This window comes from Bufo bufo, chromosome 2 (assembly GCF_905171765.1).
Source record: "Bufo bufo chromosome 2, aBufBuf1.1, whole genome shotgun sequence".
In the NCBI taxonomy this organism is placed as follows: Eukaryota; Metazoa; Chordata; class Amphibia; order Anura; family Bufonidae; genus Bufo; species Bufo bufo.
The window spans coordinates 250,995,269-251,011,652 of record NC_053390.1 but is presented as its reverse complement, the minus strand read 5'-3'; the positions used below and the strand labels follow the sequence as shown (position 1 = coordinate 251,011,652).

The window sequence follows — 16,384 nt, the reverse complement described above, 5'->3', positions numbered from 1 at the left end:
ATTAAAATATGAAACCATTCTTGGATACGATGTGTACTGTTACCATGGCACAGTATAGAACACAAAGAGATAAGAATAACATAATAAAATTACACCGTACCGGGAGAACATCTTCAAAACCTATTGCGTCAGTTCACAAGCACTGGAAAAAGTATCGTTCTACAAGGATCGCCTTAAAAATGATAAAGTTAAAAAAGGAAATAAAAAAATAATATGCTGGTCTTTAGGACATTACCCACAGTATACAGCGTCTGGCTGTAAGCAGAGTAATAAGAGGTCATTATTGTAGGCTTCAGTTAAAAATAAAAAATTTGAAAACCTTTTTTTTTCAAAGACAAATAAAAAGGTGAATGTATATTTACCCTTGTTAAACCCTTCACTTTTGTTGCAACAAATGGTGCTGCAAGGCTGTTTGGTTATTGTTTCTAAATGGTGGAGGATGCCAGAAAAAAAGGGGACAATGTCTTGGGAAACTAGAGGCACTGGAGCATTTTACTACAGATTTTAGCGATTGAATGGACTCTTTGGCACCCTGAAGATCCCGTGTAGGTGGGATCCTTGGTTTATCACAATTGCTTAAAGTATCAGTCGGTCTTCCACACCTTGTTCAGCATCTTCACCACTTCATCATAGATTATAAAGACAATAGCCACGTCAAGACACACGCGTCCAAGACGAGGAACAGTCCCCTTGTAGAACCTGAAAGATGAGGGACATCAGACATTACGCCTGTACCACAACAGCGTGTGGATAGCAGAACAGAAAACAAGTGTTAAAGAGGAGCAAGCAGGAAAAATGTGGAAGGGATAGAGGGGGATGTGAAAATGATCATGACAAATTGTCTCATTCACATGGCTGAATACGTAGAAATGTAACACTTACGCTCGGGGACCCTCATATTTGAGGATCTTGTAGGCACAATCCCATGTACTCTTGTATTTATGCGCTTCCAATCCCTGCAATGAAAATACGACAAATTGTTTCACAAATAAGGAACATTTAGACCAAAGCCAATGTATCTGTTTATTAGTGATGCCTTAATTAAATGATTTGCATATCAAGTCTGTTTTCTATGGCAGATTCCTTTTAACCCTTGTAGGATCAGACCATTTAGCATTTTTGCATTTCTGTTTTTTTACTCCGGGCCTTCCCAGAGCCATAACCCATATGAGAACTTTTTTTTTTTTTTTCTTTGGGGGGGAAACAAGTTGTACTTTCTAATGGCACCATTTAATATTGCATACAATGTGGTGGAAAGCTGAAAACAAAAAAATAAAATGGGTATTTTAACCACCCCAGGACCGCCGTACGCAGGATTGCGTCTTTGCGGCGGTCCTGTTGTTCTGGGTGGACGCGCCGGTGCGTCCTCTCGCGAGATTTCCTGTGAACGCGCGCACACAGGCGCGCGCGTTCACAGGATCGGAAGGTAAGCGAGTGGATCTCCAGCCTGCCAGCGGCGATCGTTCGCTGGCAGGCTGGAGATGTGATTTTTTTAACCCCTAACAGGTATATTAGACGCTGTTTTGATAACAGCGTCTAATATACCTGCTACCTGGTCCTCTGGTGGTCCCCTTTGTTTGGATCGACCACCAGAGGACACAGGTAGCTCAGTAATATGTTGCACCAAGCACCACTACACTACACCCCCCCCCCCTGTCACTTATTAACCCCTTATTCACCCTTGATCACCCCATATAGACTCCCTGATCACCCCCCTGTCATTGATTACACCCCTGTCATTGATCACCCCCCTGTAAAGCTCCATTCAGATGTCCGCATGATTTTTACGGATCCACTGATAGACTGATCGGATCCGTAAAAATCATACGGACGTCTGAATGCAGCCTTACAGGGGAGTGATCAATGACTGTGGTGATCACCCCATATAGACTCCCTCATCACCCCCCTGTCATTGATTACACCCCTGTCATTGATCACCCCTCTGTAAAGCTCCATTCAGATGTCCGCATGATTTTTACGGATCCACTGATAGACTGATCGGATCCGTAAAAATCATACGGACGTCTGAATGGAGCCTTACAGGGGAGTGATCAATGACTGTGGTGATCACCCCATATAGACTCCCTGATCACCCCCCTGTCATTGATTACCCCCCAGTCATTGATTACCCCCCCTGTCATTGATCACCCCCCTGTAAAGCTCCATTCAGATGTCCGCATGATTTTTACGGATGCACTGATAGATGGATCCGATCCGCAAAACGCATCCGGACGTCTGAATGAAGCCTTACAGGGGCATGATCAATGACTGTGGTTATCACCCCATATAGACTCCCTGATCACCCCCCTGTCATTGATCAACCCCCTGTAAAGCTCCATTCAGATGTCCGCATGATTTTTACGGATGCACTGATAGATGGATCAGATCCGCAAAACGCATCCAGACGTCTGAATGAAGCCTTACAGGGGCATGATCAATGACTGTGGTGATCACCCCATATAGACTCCCTGATCACCCCCCTGTCATTGATCACCCCCCTGTCATTGATCACCCCCCCTGTCATTGATCACCCCCCCTGTCATTGATCACCCCCCCTGTCATTGATCACCCTCTGTAAGGCTCCATTCAGACATTTTTTTGGCCCAAGTTAGCGGAATTTTTTATTTTTTTTTCTTACAAAGTCTCATATTCCACTAACGTGTGTCAAAAAATAAAATCTCACATGAACTCACCATACCCCTCACGGAAACCAAATGCGTAAAATTTTTTATACAAAGTTGGCATTTGACCAAGATATTTCTCTCACCCAGCATGGGTATATGTAAAATGACACCCCAAAACACATTCCCCAACTTCTCCTGAGTACGGAGATACCAGATGTGTGACACTTTTTTGCAGCCTAGGTGGGCAAAGGGGCCCATATTTCCAAAGAGCACCTTTCGGATTTCACAGGTGATTTTTTACAGAATTTGATTTCAAACTCCTTACCACACATTTGGGCCCCTAGAATGCCAGGGCAGTATAACTACCCCACAAGTGACCCCATTTTGGAAAGAAGAGACCCCAAGGTATTCGCTGATGGGCATAGTGAGTTCATGGAAGTTTTTATTTTTTGTCACAAGTTAGTGAAATATGAGACTTTGTATGAAAAAAAAAAAAAAAAAAAAAAAACATCATTTCCCACTAACTTGTGACAAAAAATAAAAAATTCTAGGAACTTGCCATGCCCCTCACGGAATACCTTGGGGTGTCTTCTTTCCAAAATGGGGTCACTTGTGGGGTAGTTATACTGCCCTGGCATTCTAGGGGCCCAAATGTGTGGTAAGGAGTTTGAAATCAAATTCTGTAAAAAATCACCTGTGAAATCCGAAAGGTGCTCTTTGGAAATATGGGCCCCTTTGCCCACCTAGGCTGCAAAAAAGTGTCACACATCTGGTATTGCCGTACTCAGGAGAAGGTGGGGAATGTGTTTTGGGGTGTCATTTTACATATACCCATGCTGGGTGAGAGAAATATCTTGGCAAAAGACAACTTTTCCCATTTTTTTATACAAAGTTGGCATTTGACCAAGATATTTCTCTCACCCAGCATGGGTATATGTAAAAAGACACCCCAAAACACATTCCCCACCTTCTCCTGAGTACGGAGATACCAGATGTGTGACACTTTTTTGCAGCCTAGGTGGTCAAAGGGGCCCATATTCCAAAGAGCACCTTTCGGATTTCACAGGTCATTTTTTACAGAATTTGATTTCAAACTCCTTACCACACATTTGTGCCCCTAGAATGCCAGGGCAGTATAACTACCCCACAAGTGACCCCATTTTGGAAAGAAGAGACCCCAAGGTATTTCGTGATGGGCATAGTGAGTTCATAGAAGTTTTTATTTTTTGTCACAAGTTAGTGGAATATGAGACTTTGTAAGAAAAAAAAAAAAATAAAAATCATCATTTTCCACTAACTTGTGACAAAAAATAAAAAGTTCTATGAACTCACTATGCCCATCAGCGAATACCTTAGGGTGTGTACTTTCCGAAATGGGGTCATTTGTGGGGTGTTTGTACTGTCTGGGCATTGTAGAACCTCAGGAAACATGACAGGTGCTCAGAAAGTCAGAGCTGCTTCAAAAAGCGGAAATTCACATTTTTGTACCATAGTTTGTAAACGCTATAACTTTTACCCAAACCATTTTTTTTTTTACCCAAACATTTTTTTTTTTATCAAAGACATGTAGAACAATAAATTTAGAGCAAAATTTATATATGGATGTCGTTTTTTTTGCAAAATTTTACAACTGAAAGTAAAAAATGTCATTTTTTTTGCAAAAAAATCGTTAAATTTCGATTAATAACAAAAAAAGTAAAAATGTCAGCAGCAATGAAATACCACCAAATGAAAGCTCTATTAGTGAGAAGAAAAGGAGGTAAAATTCATTTGGGTGGTAAGTTGCATGACCCAGCAATAAACGGTGAAAGTAGTGTAGGTCAGAAGTGTAAAAAGTGGCCTGGTCTTTCAGGGTGTTTAAGCACTGGGGGCTGAGGTGGTTAATAGTACGAGCGTTTTGGGACACATGGTGATATTTATTTTTTTCATTATTTATTTTTATTATGGGGAAGGGGGGGTGGCGATTTGAATTTTTTTATATTTTGTAAAAACATTTTTACACTTTTAGATTTGATTACTTCTCCTATAGACTTCATTTATTTAAGAATGCAGCAAGATTCAATATATTCCTATAGAGCACTGCCACCTGCAGGCCTCCATAGGAATATACCTGTAGCAGGACTCATAGCCTTGAGCAGGCTCCAGCCTAAAACCACCAAAAAATGGCTTCCATAATCCCAATGCAAAGGAGTCGTTTGGGCCCTGGGAGTGCCGCTTCAAATTCCCTGGCATCTTAGAAGTTAAAAGCATGCAATTGGAGTTATCGCCAATCACAGACATTAGCTCCGGGTGTCTGTGGCGCCTATTCCGCTCGCGAGTGGGTGCCATTTCTAAACCTCGAAATTCCACCATATATGTACATGGTGGTCCTGAAGGGCTTAATGCATATTGTACAAGCAAACAAATGTACAGATCTGTATAGACCTGCAGAAATCCATGGTTCAAACACAGAATGCAGTCAAAACCTGCATTTTAGGCCGAAAGCACATGACCGTGGAACACAGACATGAGCGGTCCGTGGTATCCCAGCCTGGCATCCTGCTGAGAGCAGGAGCGCACGGAGTCATTGGTTGCTATGACGCCGTGCGCTTCGAGCCGCCGCTGCAGTACAGTAATACACTCGTATGATCTATACAAGTGTATTACTGTACTGCAGCGGCGGCACGAAGCGCACGGCGTCATAGCAACCAATGACGCCGTGCGCTCCTGCTCTCAGTAGGATGCCATGCCGGGATACCACGGACCGCTTACGTCCGTGTTCCACAGTCGTGTGCATTCGGCCTTACACCTCTGTCACACTGAAACAGTGAAAATCACTGTGAGCTGCAGTCAATCCATTTGAGGTGACCAGTGAAACAGGCCGTCCCTTTTATCAGCTAGTACGCAGAATTAGTGCTTGTTCACATTACCTGCATTCTAGTCTTGATCACATCCACAGGAGTGTTACCAAACACACTGGCTGCTCCAGCCGTGGCTCCAAATACACCAGTAATAAGTGGGTTCATTGGCTTGTTAGGGTTGTCACCTGTCAAAGACAAACACAGGCTGCAGAAGTCTTATCATGCACTGACAGTCATTACATAATCTCTGCCAAGGGTCCAAATCATCTCGATCTTAGTTCTTCATGTTAAATAAATATTTGTAAAAAATCTCTTGGGTGCCTTTGGCTCTGAAGTAAAATAAATTGGGAGCTAAATAACATTTTCTGGTCTACAAAACAAAATAAAATTTATATGTAAAATAAAGCATTATGACTGTTGAATAACCAACCTCACCATTTATACTAACCTGTCTCTGTAGGCAGACTGACTGAGCAAAAGTGCTTACATAGTGCAAACTGCAGCCACCATTAGAGGGAGCACAGCTGCCCCTTACCTACTGTAACACATAGAAAGCAATAACATAGTATACAGCGAGCTCCCATGCACCCTCTAGGTGCAGCTGCAGGCCATCAGAGTTTTCAAGGCAGTCTGTAAACAGAAAATTCTCTTTCATTGCACCCGCACTGAATCCGGACCCATTCATTTCTATGGGGGCTGTGCACACGAGCGGCGATTTTCACTCATCACTTGTGCATTGCGTGAAAATCACAGCATGTTCTAGATTCTGCGTTTTTCACGCAACGCAGGCCTCATAGAAGTGAATGGGGCTGCGTGAAAATCGCAAGCATCCGCACGGTTGCTAGGAGACGATCGGGATGCAGACCCGATCATTATTATTTTCCCTTATAACATGGTTGCCGTTTGTTGGCCACAAAGCAGGAAACAGAGATTGCTTAGCTCTTCTACAATAATGAGATGCAAGGGAAGTCAAATAGACTGACACCTGAAATCCCCCCCTAAACTACAGTAATCTGTGAATAGTTGAAAAGACGCCTATTTCCAATGTGCGATTTTTATAGCCCCTCACCTTCCTCTGCTTTGTGGCTGCAAATAGCCAGACAATATATGAAGACTCCTGAGCATGCGCTCATAATGGAGGGGACTCCAGGACTGTGCTCTAAGGGCCATGCTCAGCACTCACAGGATGGCCCATAGCGCACAATGGAGCAATGCAAGTGAGTTTAAAGACAAATATGACAGATTGGAAAAATTATTCACTGCTTACTCAAATTATTATTTTTTTGGTGGGGGGGGGGGGGGGGGGGGGTTCTATGGTGATGGTGTCTCTTTGAATATAAAGCTAAAAGAACGCCTTTTGTGGTTTACCTCTATACCAGTTTCTTAGAGAGGTCATTACAAAGAAGCGGATAGCCTGGTTAGATCCTTGCTTGAGGATTGTAGCTGTGAGACCTTGATATGTCCCTTTTATACCTAGTGAAAAAGAAACGGTTACTGATGAAGTGGGAACACAGCAATTCACTCCACACCAACTTATGATGATAACAAAACGTTCCCATTTTAGAGATCTAAAATACATGATACAAATGTAAAAGATTAAAGAGTCACTCTACTTTTACACTATTTAATTTAATTTAATAGAGAATAGTGTAAATAACAAATTTCTAAATTATTTTTAAAAACATGCCTGCCTCCACCTGAAAAAAAGCTGTAAAGTCATGGCCACTAAGGGTCTCACTTCCATCTTAGTTGTAGTCTAGTGCCTATTGTCAGGCAAGATCCGTTCCTAGAAACAGAAGACGGTAAAGAGCAAGTAGGGGCGTGTCAGTGCTAGCTGAGATTGTGAGCCTGATAAAAGAACTGCTTCTACACTGCTTGTGAAGTTCATAGGAGCCTTTCCATATGTGTGATCCCTCCCTTCTTATATGTTCTGTGAGCTTCTGAGCTGAAAACAAACATAGTGGGAAGTTAGGAAAAGGACATTACAGCAGTACAGTGCTGGCAGATTCCACAGAAGGTAGACACCCCCCTGCTTCTGGGAGAAATGCATCTAGCTATGCAGCAGATGAGGGGGGAAATTAGGCTGAAAAACACATTAGGGAAGCCCAAAAATACTTATTCCTTCACATTTATGATTTTACAAAGAAGCACAGACATTATGCAAACTTTTTTTGAAATCTCAGGTACGCTTTAAGTCATTTTTTAAACAGATGTTTAACTAGTGTACATAATGAGAACTCCTTCTGCTTAATTAGAATATAGAATAAGAGTTTTTATAGCCAAAGCCAGGAATGGATCATTAATGCAAGACATGTATAAAGAAACACTGGGGCTTCTCTATTTGAATCCATTCCTTACTTTGCTTTCAAAAACTTCACAAAAAGCCTGAACGTGGAAATCCAGCTTAATGGAGAACCTCACACAAGTCAAAATGTATGGAAAATATCTCATCAGTAAAAGAAAACAGGATTATAGAAGTCAGTGTCAATGTATGGATGATAGGTTGCATTTAACAACTAAACAAACCGACATCTTCTGGTCATATGCTACCAGTATTTGATATTATCTGTTCAGACGAGGAGGAAGGAACAGATGGCAATACCTTGGTTACGTATGATCTCCCTCACGCCATGAAAAAATCCTCTGTATTTTGGGTTCGGAGAGCACTGATCATGAATAAACTTTACCTGTACAAAGACAGAATAATAGATTTATTACTGCCAGTCCAGAAAAACAAATTACAGCTCTGTAGACATGTAATGCCCAGCACGAGAAAGGGGGTGGTGTCCCTTCAAATTTACCTCAAACCCCATACTGCTCTCATCCAGTGACTATGTGGCATTTACTAATATTGCCTAAGTCCGAGAGGAGGAGATTACAACCATTGGACCACACTGATCGCACATCCTATAATCATCCCGGACACCATTTAAAAGTTACATATAGAAATTCCCTACATAAACGTTGAGTGACTAAATATTATTTATATCGTACTGATCTCAGTTGTAGCTATATTATAGCTAAAAGCTTCAATCAAACTTCTGCTGTTTGCTATTGGAAACAGTCAAAAATCCTGTCAGCAGAGACTTTCCTAACAAGTGAGCAGTGTGCTCATGGAGCGACCATCAGCTGCTAAGGCTACTTTCAGACTAGCGTTCAGAGAGGATCCGTCTGATGTCTGCACAGATGGATCCGCTCATATAATGCAGACGTTGGGATCCGTTCAGAACGGATCAGTCTGCATTATAGTTTAGAAAAATTTCTAAGTGTGAAAGTTGTTCAGACGGATCCGTCCAGACTTTACATTGAAAGTCAATGGGGGACGGATCCGTTTGAAGATTGAGCCATATGGTGTCAACGTCAAACGGATCCGTCTCCATTGACTTACATTGTAAGTCTGGACGGATCCTTTTGCCTCCACACGGCCAGGCGGACACCCGAACGCTGCAAGCAGCGTTCGGGTGTCCGCCTGCTGAGCGGAGGCTGAACGCTGCCAGACTGATGCATTCTGAGCGGATCCGCGTCCACTCAGAATGCATTGGTAGCTGGACGGATGCGTTCGGGGCCGCTTGTGAGACCCTTCAAACGGAGCTCACAAGCGGAGCCCCGACGCTAGTGTGAAAGTAGCCTAACTTGTTAGATGAACTTCAACTACGAAGATGCACGCGGGTGGACCGACTCACCGCAGTTCAGCAAACCCTACTGCGTATGGGGCTCTGAAGCAGACGGATGGTCACTGCACCTCTGCTAACAAAGCTGCATTAGCAAAAAAAAAAGCTTCAATTTTCACGGGAAGCGTCAGAATTGGACCTCTGCTGATTGGCAAAGGGTTGCCTTATCCGACAAGTCATATTTTTTGCTTTCATCGAACACCCTGCAACCATTGCTGAAAGAGCACAAGCTGGTGGTGGCAGCGTTATGGTCTGGGGCATTCTCTGGGTCCACTCATCCATGTGGAAGACACTCAACTGATTTGGGCATGATTATATCCCTGCAGATCATGTACACCCATACATGCGGATTGTCTTCCCTGGGGCGAATGTGATCTTCCAGCAAGACAATGTGACCTGTCAGACAGTTAGAAATGTCCGACATTGGTTGGAAGAGCATAACTAAGACTTCCAAGACCTCCACTGTTGTGGATCCTGACACAAATCCTCCTGGTCTCGGACATCTTTGATTTTTGTATCTTGCTTCATACCCTTGTGCTATTTATCAGTAAAGACAAAGAAAAACTGCACCACTCCTTGCCATGGTGAAAATTATAGAGTCTTTGTCAAACATCTTGATCACTGAATGTTGAACAACCTTTTGATATGTCATAGCAACATATCAATGACCTAGACCTCCTTCTCCTCCTGCAGGAGATGGGCTCAACAAAAAGTCTATGGATCAAAAACTTTGATATGTCACTACAATATATATCAAATGTTTTCTCAACGTTCAGTGACACTTTAAAGGGGTTATCCCATGATTAATGTAAAAGTCAGCCATCATAACAATCTCTTTCTAACAAAGCTAGAACCAGCCCTGTACCTCACATGGATCCAGAGATCTCCCCATTCATTGCTCTGCTAGATTTATATCAAGCTGACGGCTCAAGGGGAGTGTCTTCTCTACTGCAGCTCAGGGGGCGTGTCCATGCTCTCCCAATCACAACTCAGGGCAGTTGAAGGATGCAACTGAGCATGTGCGGACTTCTAAGTGAGCCGAACAAAGAAATAAGAAAAAAAAAAACACTATACAGATACATTTTATTGAATAATTCAGTGGCTTTGCAAAATTCTTAATTACATACAATTATAAAAGTATTCAGATCCAGATGCTGGTTTGAAAACTGTAGAATATTTTTCGTGGGACAACCCCTTTGAATAAACAGTTTTGATTAAAAAAAAAAAAAAAAAAAGCTACAAATACATGGTGGATTTTTTTAAAGTGTATTTTGCTGTGTGAACAAGGTATGATTTGTTGCCGTTTGTTATTGGTCATTCAGTTTGCCTAAAATCACACAGCAGTGAGTTAGCACTTATTTCATTAGTGAACTACACAGACTTTTAGCCACGTGGCAACTGCTACATGGGGCACCACCCTCAAAAAAACTTTCAGTGTATTAAGGATACTTGAAAACTGGATTTGAGAAACACTGGTTGAGGGTGTATTCATATGTGCAGTAATGTGCTGAAGCTGTGGAAAGTGGCAATCTGTAAAGAGATCGCTAGTTTGTTAGATAAGGAAGGAGTTAACAAAGATGACATACATATGCTGGGACATGCAAGTAGAAAGACAAATCTTCAACATCATACATCCTTTGGGACCTCATGACTAATACATGTTTTCATAGCATAACATTGTGTAATTTCTCATAATGAACACTAGGTGGCACTAGAATACAAGAAGTAGTATATAACGTGCGCTGATGTATGAAAGTGTGGAAACGTTGGGTTAAACCAGCTCCAAAACATTTTCCTAGAACTATGGGTAAGATTTACAAAAAAAAAAAAAACTGGTACAAAACAAACAGTGGAGACTGAGATTTATCAAACTAGTGTAAAGTAGAACTGACTTTGTTGCCCATAGCAACCAATCAGATTCCTCCTTCCATTTTTCACAAGCTCCTTTGGAAAATGAAAGGTGGAATCTGATTGGTTGCTATGGGCAACTAAGCCAGTACTACTTTACTCCAGTGTGATAAATCTCCCCCTCCAGCTTTAATTTTCAGGGTTTACATATAACAGATTCAACTTCATTGTTAGGGACCACTGCTCCACTTTATTGTATCAGTTTTTATAACTCTACACTTTTGTCTACGGAAAACTGATTTTGTACATACATCTAAAAGGGGTTGTCCCACAAAAAATATTCTACAATTTTCAAATCAGCACCTGGATCTGAATTCTTTGTACCTGGATGTAATTAAACATTTAGTTTGGCTACTGAGTTATTCAATAAAATGTATCTGTGTAGCGCCACCTGCTGTTAGTTTTTTTCTTATTTCTTTGGCTCACTGAGATAACTGCACATGCGCAGGTTTATTCCGCAACTGCTACCCGAGCTGTGATTGGGAGAGAGCTGTGGCAGAAAGGACATGCCCTCTGATCTGTCAGCTTGATATAAATCTAGCAGAGCCATCAGAACAATAAATGGGGAGATCTCTGGATCCATGTGAGGTACGGGGCTGGTTCTAGCTTCGTTATAAAGAGACTGTCATGTACTATATAATGTCGGATTTAAATTTTTGACATTAACTATTAGTGACCACCCATACGCCTTACGCGGCGGTCACTAAGGAGCCCTGTGCAGTGGGGAGCCGCGGCCCAGCTCTAACAGCCCGGACCGGCAGGAGTGCAGATCCGGGCTGTTTAACACTTTACATGCCACGGGCAATGGCGCCCACCGCATCATGTAAAGCGGTGACAGAGTGAGTGGACTCCCTCTGTCTCCCATCAGCACCCCGCAAATGTGATCGCGGGGTGCCGATGTGTGTGAAGGCTGGCTGGGGTCTATGAAGGCCCCAAGCCAGCCTTGATTCGTTTCCAGCAGGCGCCATTAAATGGCGCCTTTAAAAACTACAACTACAACAAGCCCTCATAAAGCTATATAGATGGAAAAATTAAAAAGTTATAGATCTTGGAACGTGACGATGAAAAAAAGGAAAAAAAACGCTTGGTTAGTAAGGCCCAAAACAGTCTGGTCACTAAGGGGTTAATCATGGGATAACCCTTTTAAATAGGTTGCCCGGTTTAGTTATATTGGTAAATTATCCTCAGGACAGGTCATCAAACCGTTCAGCTGTCTGGAGACAGGGTGAGCGCTGCGTTCTCTTTACGGTTTACCTGGTCGTCGTCGACACTGCAGTGGCGGAGTAGCTGTAATTACACTGCTATACTGCTGCAGGCGAGCAGGTAAACGGTCAAGAGGTCATCAATATAGGAAAACCGTACAACCTCTTTAATAGTGATATGCCAACAGTCAATGTGCTAAATTAATTTTATTTAATCCCTCTCCACCAACATGTGAAATCACATCCCAACAACTTATGCCTTACACTGCTGGGTATATCTTGTGTAGTGGTACACCATGAGGATTGGCTTGATGCCACTTTTGTGATTTTTCTTATGGGTATTAGCCATACGAAAATAATGTACAACATCACATTTACTTCCCCCCCCCCCCCCCTTCCTCAGGTTATAATACTTTTTCTTAATATGCAAATTAGGCCTCTTGTGGCACCCAAGCTCCTCCTGACTGATTTGATTGATAGGTCCAGGCAGTGGTAAAGCAGCAAGGTAGGGGATGGCCACGGAAAGGAGCGGAGCTTGGGTGCAACAAGAACAATGGTGACGCCCTCATTGCACCAAAGGCCTAATCTGCATATTAAAAAAAAGGTATCTTAACTCGGAAAAGGAGCCTCAGATCAGCAAAAGAAAAACAATGTTTTAATCAGGTGAACCACAGCTATGTGTCTAGTTGGATAGCAAGGTCGCTGGTGACAGATTCCCTTTACCGCAGTAAAGATGCAGAGTTAGTAGCTGCACAGAGATTGTGAGTGTCAGTGACAGCCAGGCTCCTCATGGAGAAGGAACAATGTTCTTTTACCGTCCCTGCATTCTTCGTCACTTTTTAAATAGCGCTCAATGATGCCGTTCCGTGCTCCGGTCCTACCAATCATGTGATCACTGGTACCGGTTAACTGCAGGAGCGCTGGGTCTTAGCGGCAGTCTTAGATCTAATACTACTATATTTTTTAGGCTACTTTCACACTAGCGTTTCTATTTTCCGGTATTGAAATCCGTCATAGGGTCTCAATACCGGAAAAAAATGCTTCCGTTTTGTCTCCATTTATTGTCAATGGGAACAAAACGTAACTGAACAGAACGGAATGCTCGGAAATGCATTCCGTTCCGTTCTCATACCGGAGAGCAAACCGCAACGAACCGCCCTCCATTTTTCCTGAGCCCTGCCGGATAATGCTAGGGTGAAAGTAGCCTTAGTGGACTTTGGTCCTGCATAGTTCTTTGTTGGTTTGTGTGCATATGTTCATGTATTTGGGACCTCTTGTTTTTATGGGATCTCCGATATGTCATCCACTGGTACCACTCCACTCTAAGCTTTAAAAAAAAAAAAAAGTGACTAGTAGAAACATGGACAACTAGCATCAAGAGAACAGGAGCAGAGTTGTCACAACTCTGGATGGCTGCTTTGATTGCCTCCATCTATATTAAACATTTCCTGACAACAACTGTGTCATGCCCTTAAAGGGGTTATCCCATCTTAGACAATGGGGGCATATCGCTAGGATATGCCCCCATTGTCTGATAGGTGCGGGTCCCACCTCTGGGACCTGCACCTACAAGGAAAACGGAGCGGAGAAAGTTGAGGGCGCACTGCGCATGCGCAGCCGCCCTCCATTAATTTCTATGGAGCCGCCAAAAATTTCCGTCGGCCCCATAGAAATGAATGGGAGTGGTGGCCGCGCATGCCCGGTGCGCTCCCATTCACTTCAATGGGAGAGGCGGGGAGCTGCACCTGGTGGTGGACGGACCACGGGAAACCCGGAGTCCTCCAGCCACAACTCTCCCCGGTTCTGTTCTCCTTGTAGGTGTGGGTCCCAGAGGTGCTAGCGATAGGCCCCCATTGTCGAAGATGGGATAACCCGTTTAAAATCCATTTTTGGTTCCATTGAGTTTTCAGAAAAAATTAATACACGCTAATAGACTCCTGACCTGTGACTGTCTACCTGTTGTAAATCTCCAACACCCAACATGCCCTGATATTCAAAGGCGTTCAAGGAATGCTGGGGGTTGAGGCTTTGCAAACAGCTGGAGAGTCACAGGTTTGGGACCCCTAGAGTAATGTGTTTTAGTTTCTGAAGACAAATGTATAGGGGAGCTCACCTTAATAGTTTCCATAGGGCAGACCACCACAATAGCCTCAGCCACACCAGCCCCCAGGCCGCACACTAAACTGCGCTTACTGTCCAGCTTCCCTTGTGCATCTCGCATCTGATTACTAAGGAATTCAAACATCCCAAACCTGTAAGGTAAGATATAATAATGAAACAAAAGTTACATGCAAGAACAGAAGCCAATGAGAGGGGGAGAGAGAAAATAATGACGGGGATAGTTATCTTATGGACGGAAAAAAAGTGCATTGAAGGCAAAATTGTAAGTCTGTGAGATATTTACCTTACAGCTGCCTTTGGAATGGAACCATAGAGTAGAGAACTAAGCCCCCGATACAGCCCCTTCACCCCATGACCCTGCACTGTCTGCTTCACACAGTCCCCTAAAAGGAGTAAAGGGGTGAAATAAATTATACCAGAATGTAATAATCTTTTTATAAGTAATACTACCCAAAAAATGTAAAGGGAGTTTTTTGGGACTAAGATATTGAGGATAGATATCACATCAGTGGGGGGGCGCAACACCCAGCACCCCCACCAATCAGCTTTTCTCATTCCAGAGTGTATGAATTCGGAACACCAAAGCTATGTACACCGGTGGCCGTTCTGGTGTACTGAAGTTCTTCTGGATGCTGGCACAGCTGAAAATGGCTGATGGGGGTGTCGGGAGTCACACTCCAACCGATCAGATTCAGATGACCTATCCTGGAAAAAAGTCCTTTAATGTCCACTCCTCAGTGACATGTTTGAGGGTATGTTCACAAGATTAAAATCTATTGCGGTTTCCGTCCATTTTCCACAATGAAATCCGTGATCAACACGCCAATAGCTTTCCATTGACTTCCATGGAAAAAACTCCACCATGTGCACACACACAGTAAATGGAGATCCGCTTCTGAAGTGGCATGTCATTTCTTAGAATCGGATTTTGTAGTGAAGTCAGTGGAGAAACCGAAAAAAAAAAAAAAACGCTAGCAGTGCTTCCACCACTAAAAACGCTTCTGAATTATCCCACCAAAGGGTTGGATAAGAAAAACACTGGTAATAACGCTTCTAAAACCTCTTCCAAATCCTCAACCAAAAACTCTTCTAAAACGCTTGTAAATACTCCTCTAAATCCACCACCAAATAAAAAATCTGCCACCACCTACTGATTTTTCTACCGCGGGCGGTCGAGTGAACCTAGCCTCACGATTCACCTCCCAATCCCTACAGGCACACATACTGAGGCACATTTATCAAGCTCGCCTGTTTTTAGGTGTAAGGTTAGACAGGCTTATTTCCTTCGGCTGTCTTTCTTTTGCCGAGTATTTATTTAAAAAAAAATAAAAAATAAAATCACACAGCACTTCATGAATTAGACTAGGCGTATTTTTTTAGTCTGACCTCGGGTGGCTGTTTTTCAGTTAGATAGGTTCATATTCACTTAGACTGGTCTAATGTATTTGCCCATGAAAAAAGTTGCATCTGTGCAGAAAAAAGTCGCATGTCTCCCCGAAAAAAGTCGCACTTTACCACTGAAAACAAATTAAGAAAAGTACACCAGCCCTGGAGTGGAGTAGAAATTAAGCGTAAAAACAAGGCGCACATACATAAATAGGTCGGAAAAAAACCCACAAAACTTCAGAATTTTTTCAGTAGTAAATATGACAAAAGAAATATATAAGACTGTCTAAAATAGCATTTTTCAGACTAAAAACAGGCACAAACACTTTAATAAATGTGCCCCGTTGTTACTCACATACTCCCCGGTATCTTGGGGGGTTAGCCTTCTCATCAAGCTGCAGCTGGGTCTTGACATATTCTGTGGGAAATGTGATGCAGATCTCTATTCCACCAGCAATACCTCCTGTAGAGAAAAGACAATATAGACAGTTACGGCAACATTGCCTACTAGATTTCAGACATATTTCCTACTCCTAATCAAGGTAAAACCAGCCAATGCAATAATCTGATCTATACTACAAATTCATGAAAATCCCTATATTTATAAAGCCCAACTCTCAATTTACTAGCTC

The 16,384-nt window shown here is 42.7% G+C and overlaps 1 protein-coding gene across 1 annotated transcript in view; it reads right to left on the bottom strand.

Moving 5' to 3' along the window:
• Positions 1-305: 305 nt before the first annotated feature.
• Positions 306-16,384, bottom strand: part of SLC25A1 (solute carrier family 25 member 1) — a 36,866-nt gene continuing 20,787 nt past the window's right edge. Inside the window, exons 2-9 of the mRNA XM_040416367.1 lie at positions 16,108-16,215; positions 14,650-14,749; positions 14,359-14,497; positions 8,067-8,151; positions 6,833-6,937; positions 5,534-5,649; positions 883-956; positions 306-699 (exon numbers count right to left, since the gene is read on the bottom strand). Coding sequence (XP_040272301.1) covers positions 585-699; positions 883-956; positions 5,534-5,649; positions 6,833-6,937; positions 8,067-8,151; positions 14,359-14,497; positions 14,650-14,749; positions 16,108-16,215 — 842 coding nt within the window. The 3' untranslated portion in view covers positions 306-584. The remainder of the gene's footprint in view (positions 700-882; positions 957-5,533; positions 5,650-6,832; positions 6,938-8,066; positions 8,152-14,358; positions 14,498-14,649; positions 14,750-16,107; positions 16,216-16,384) is intronic.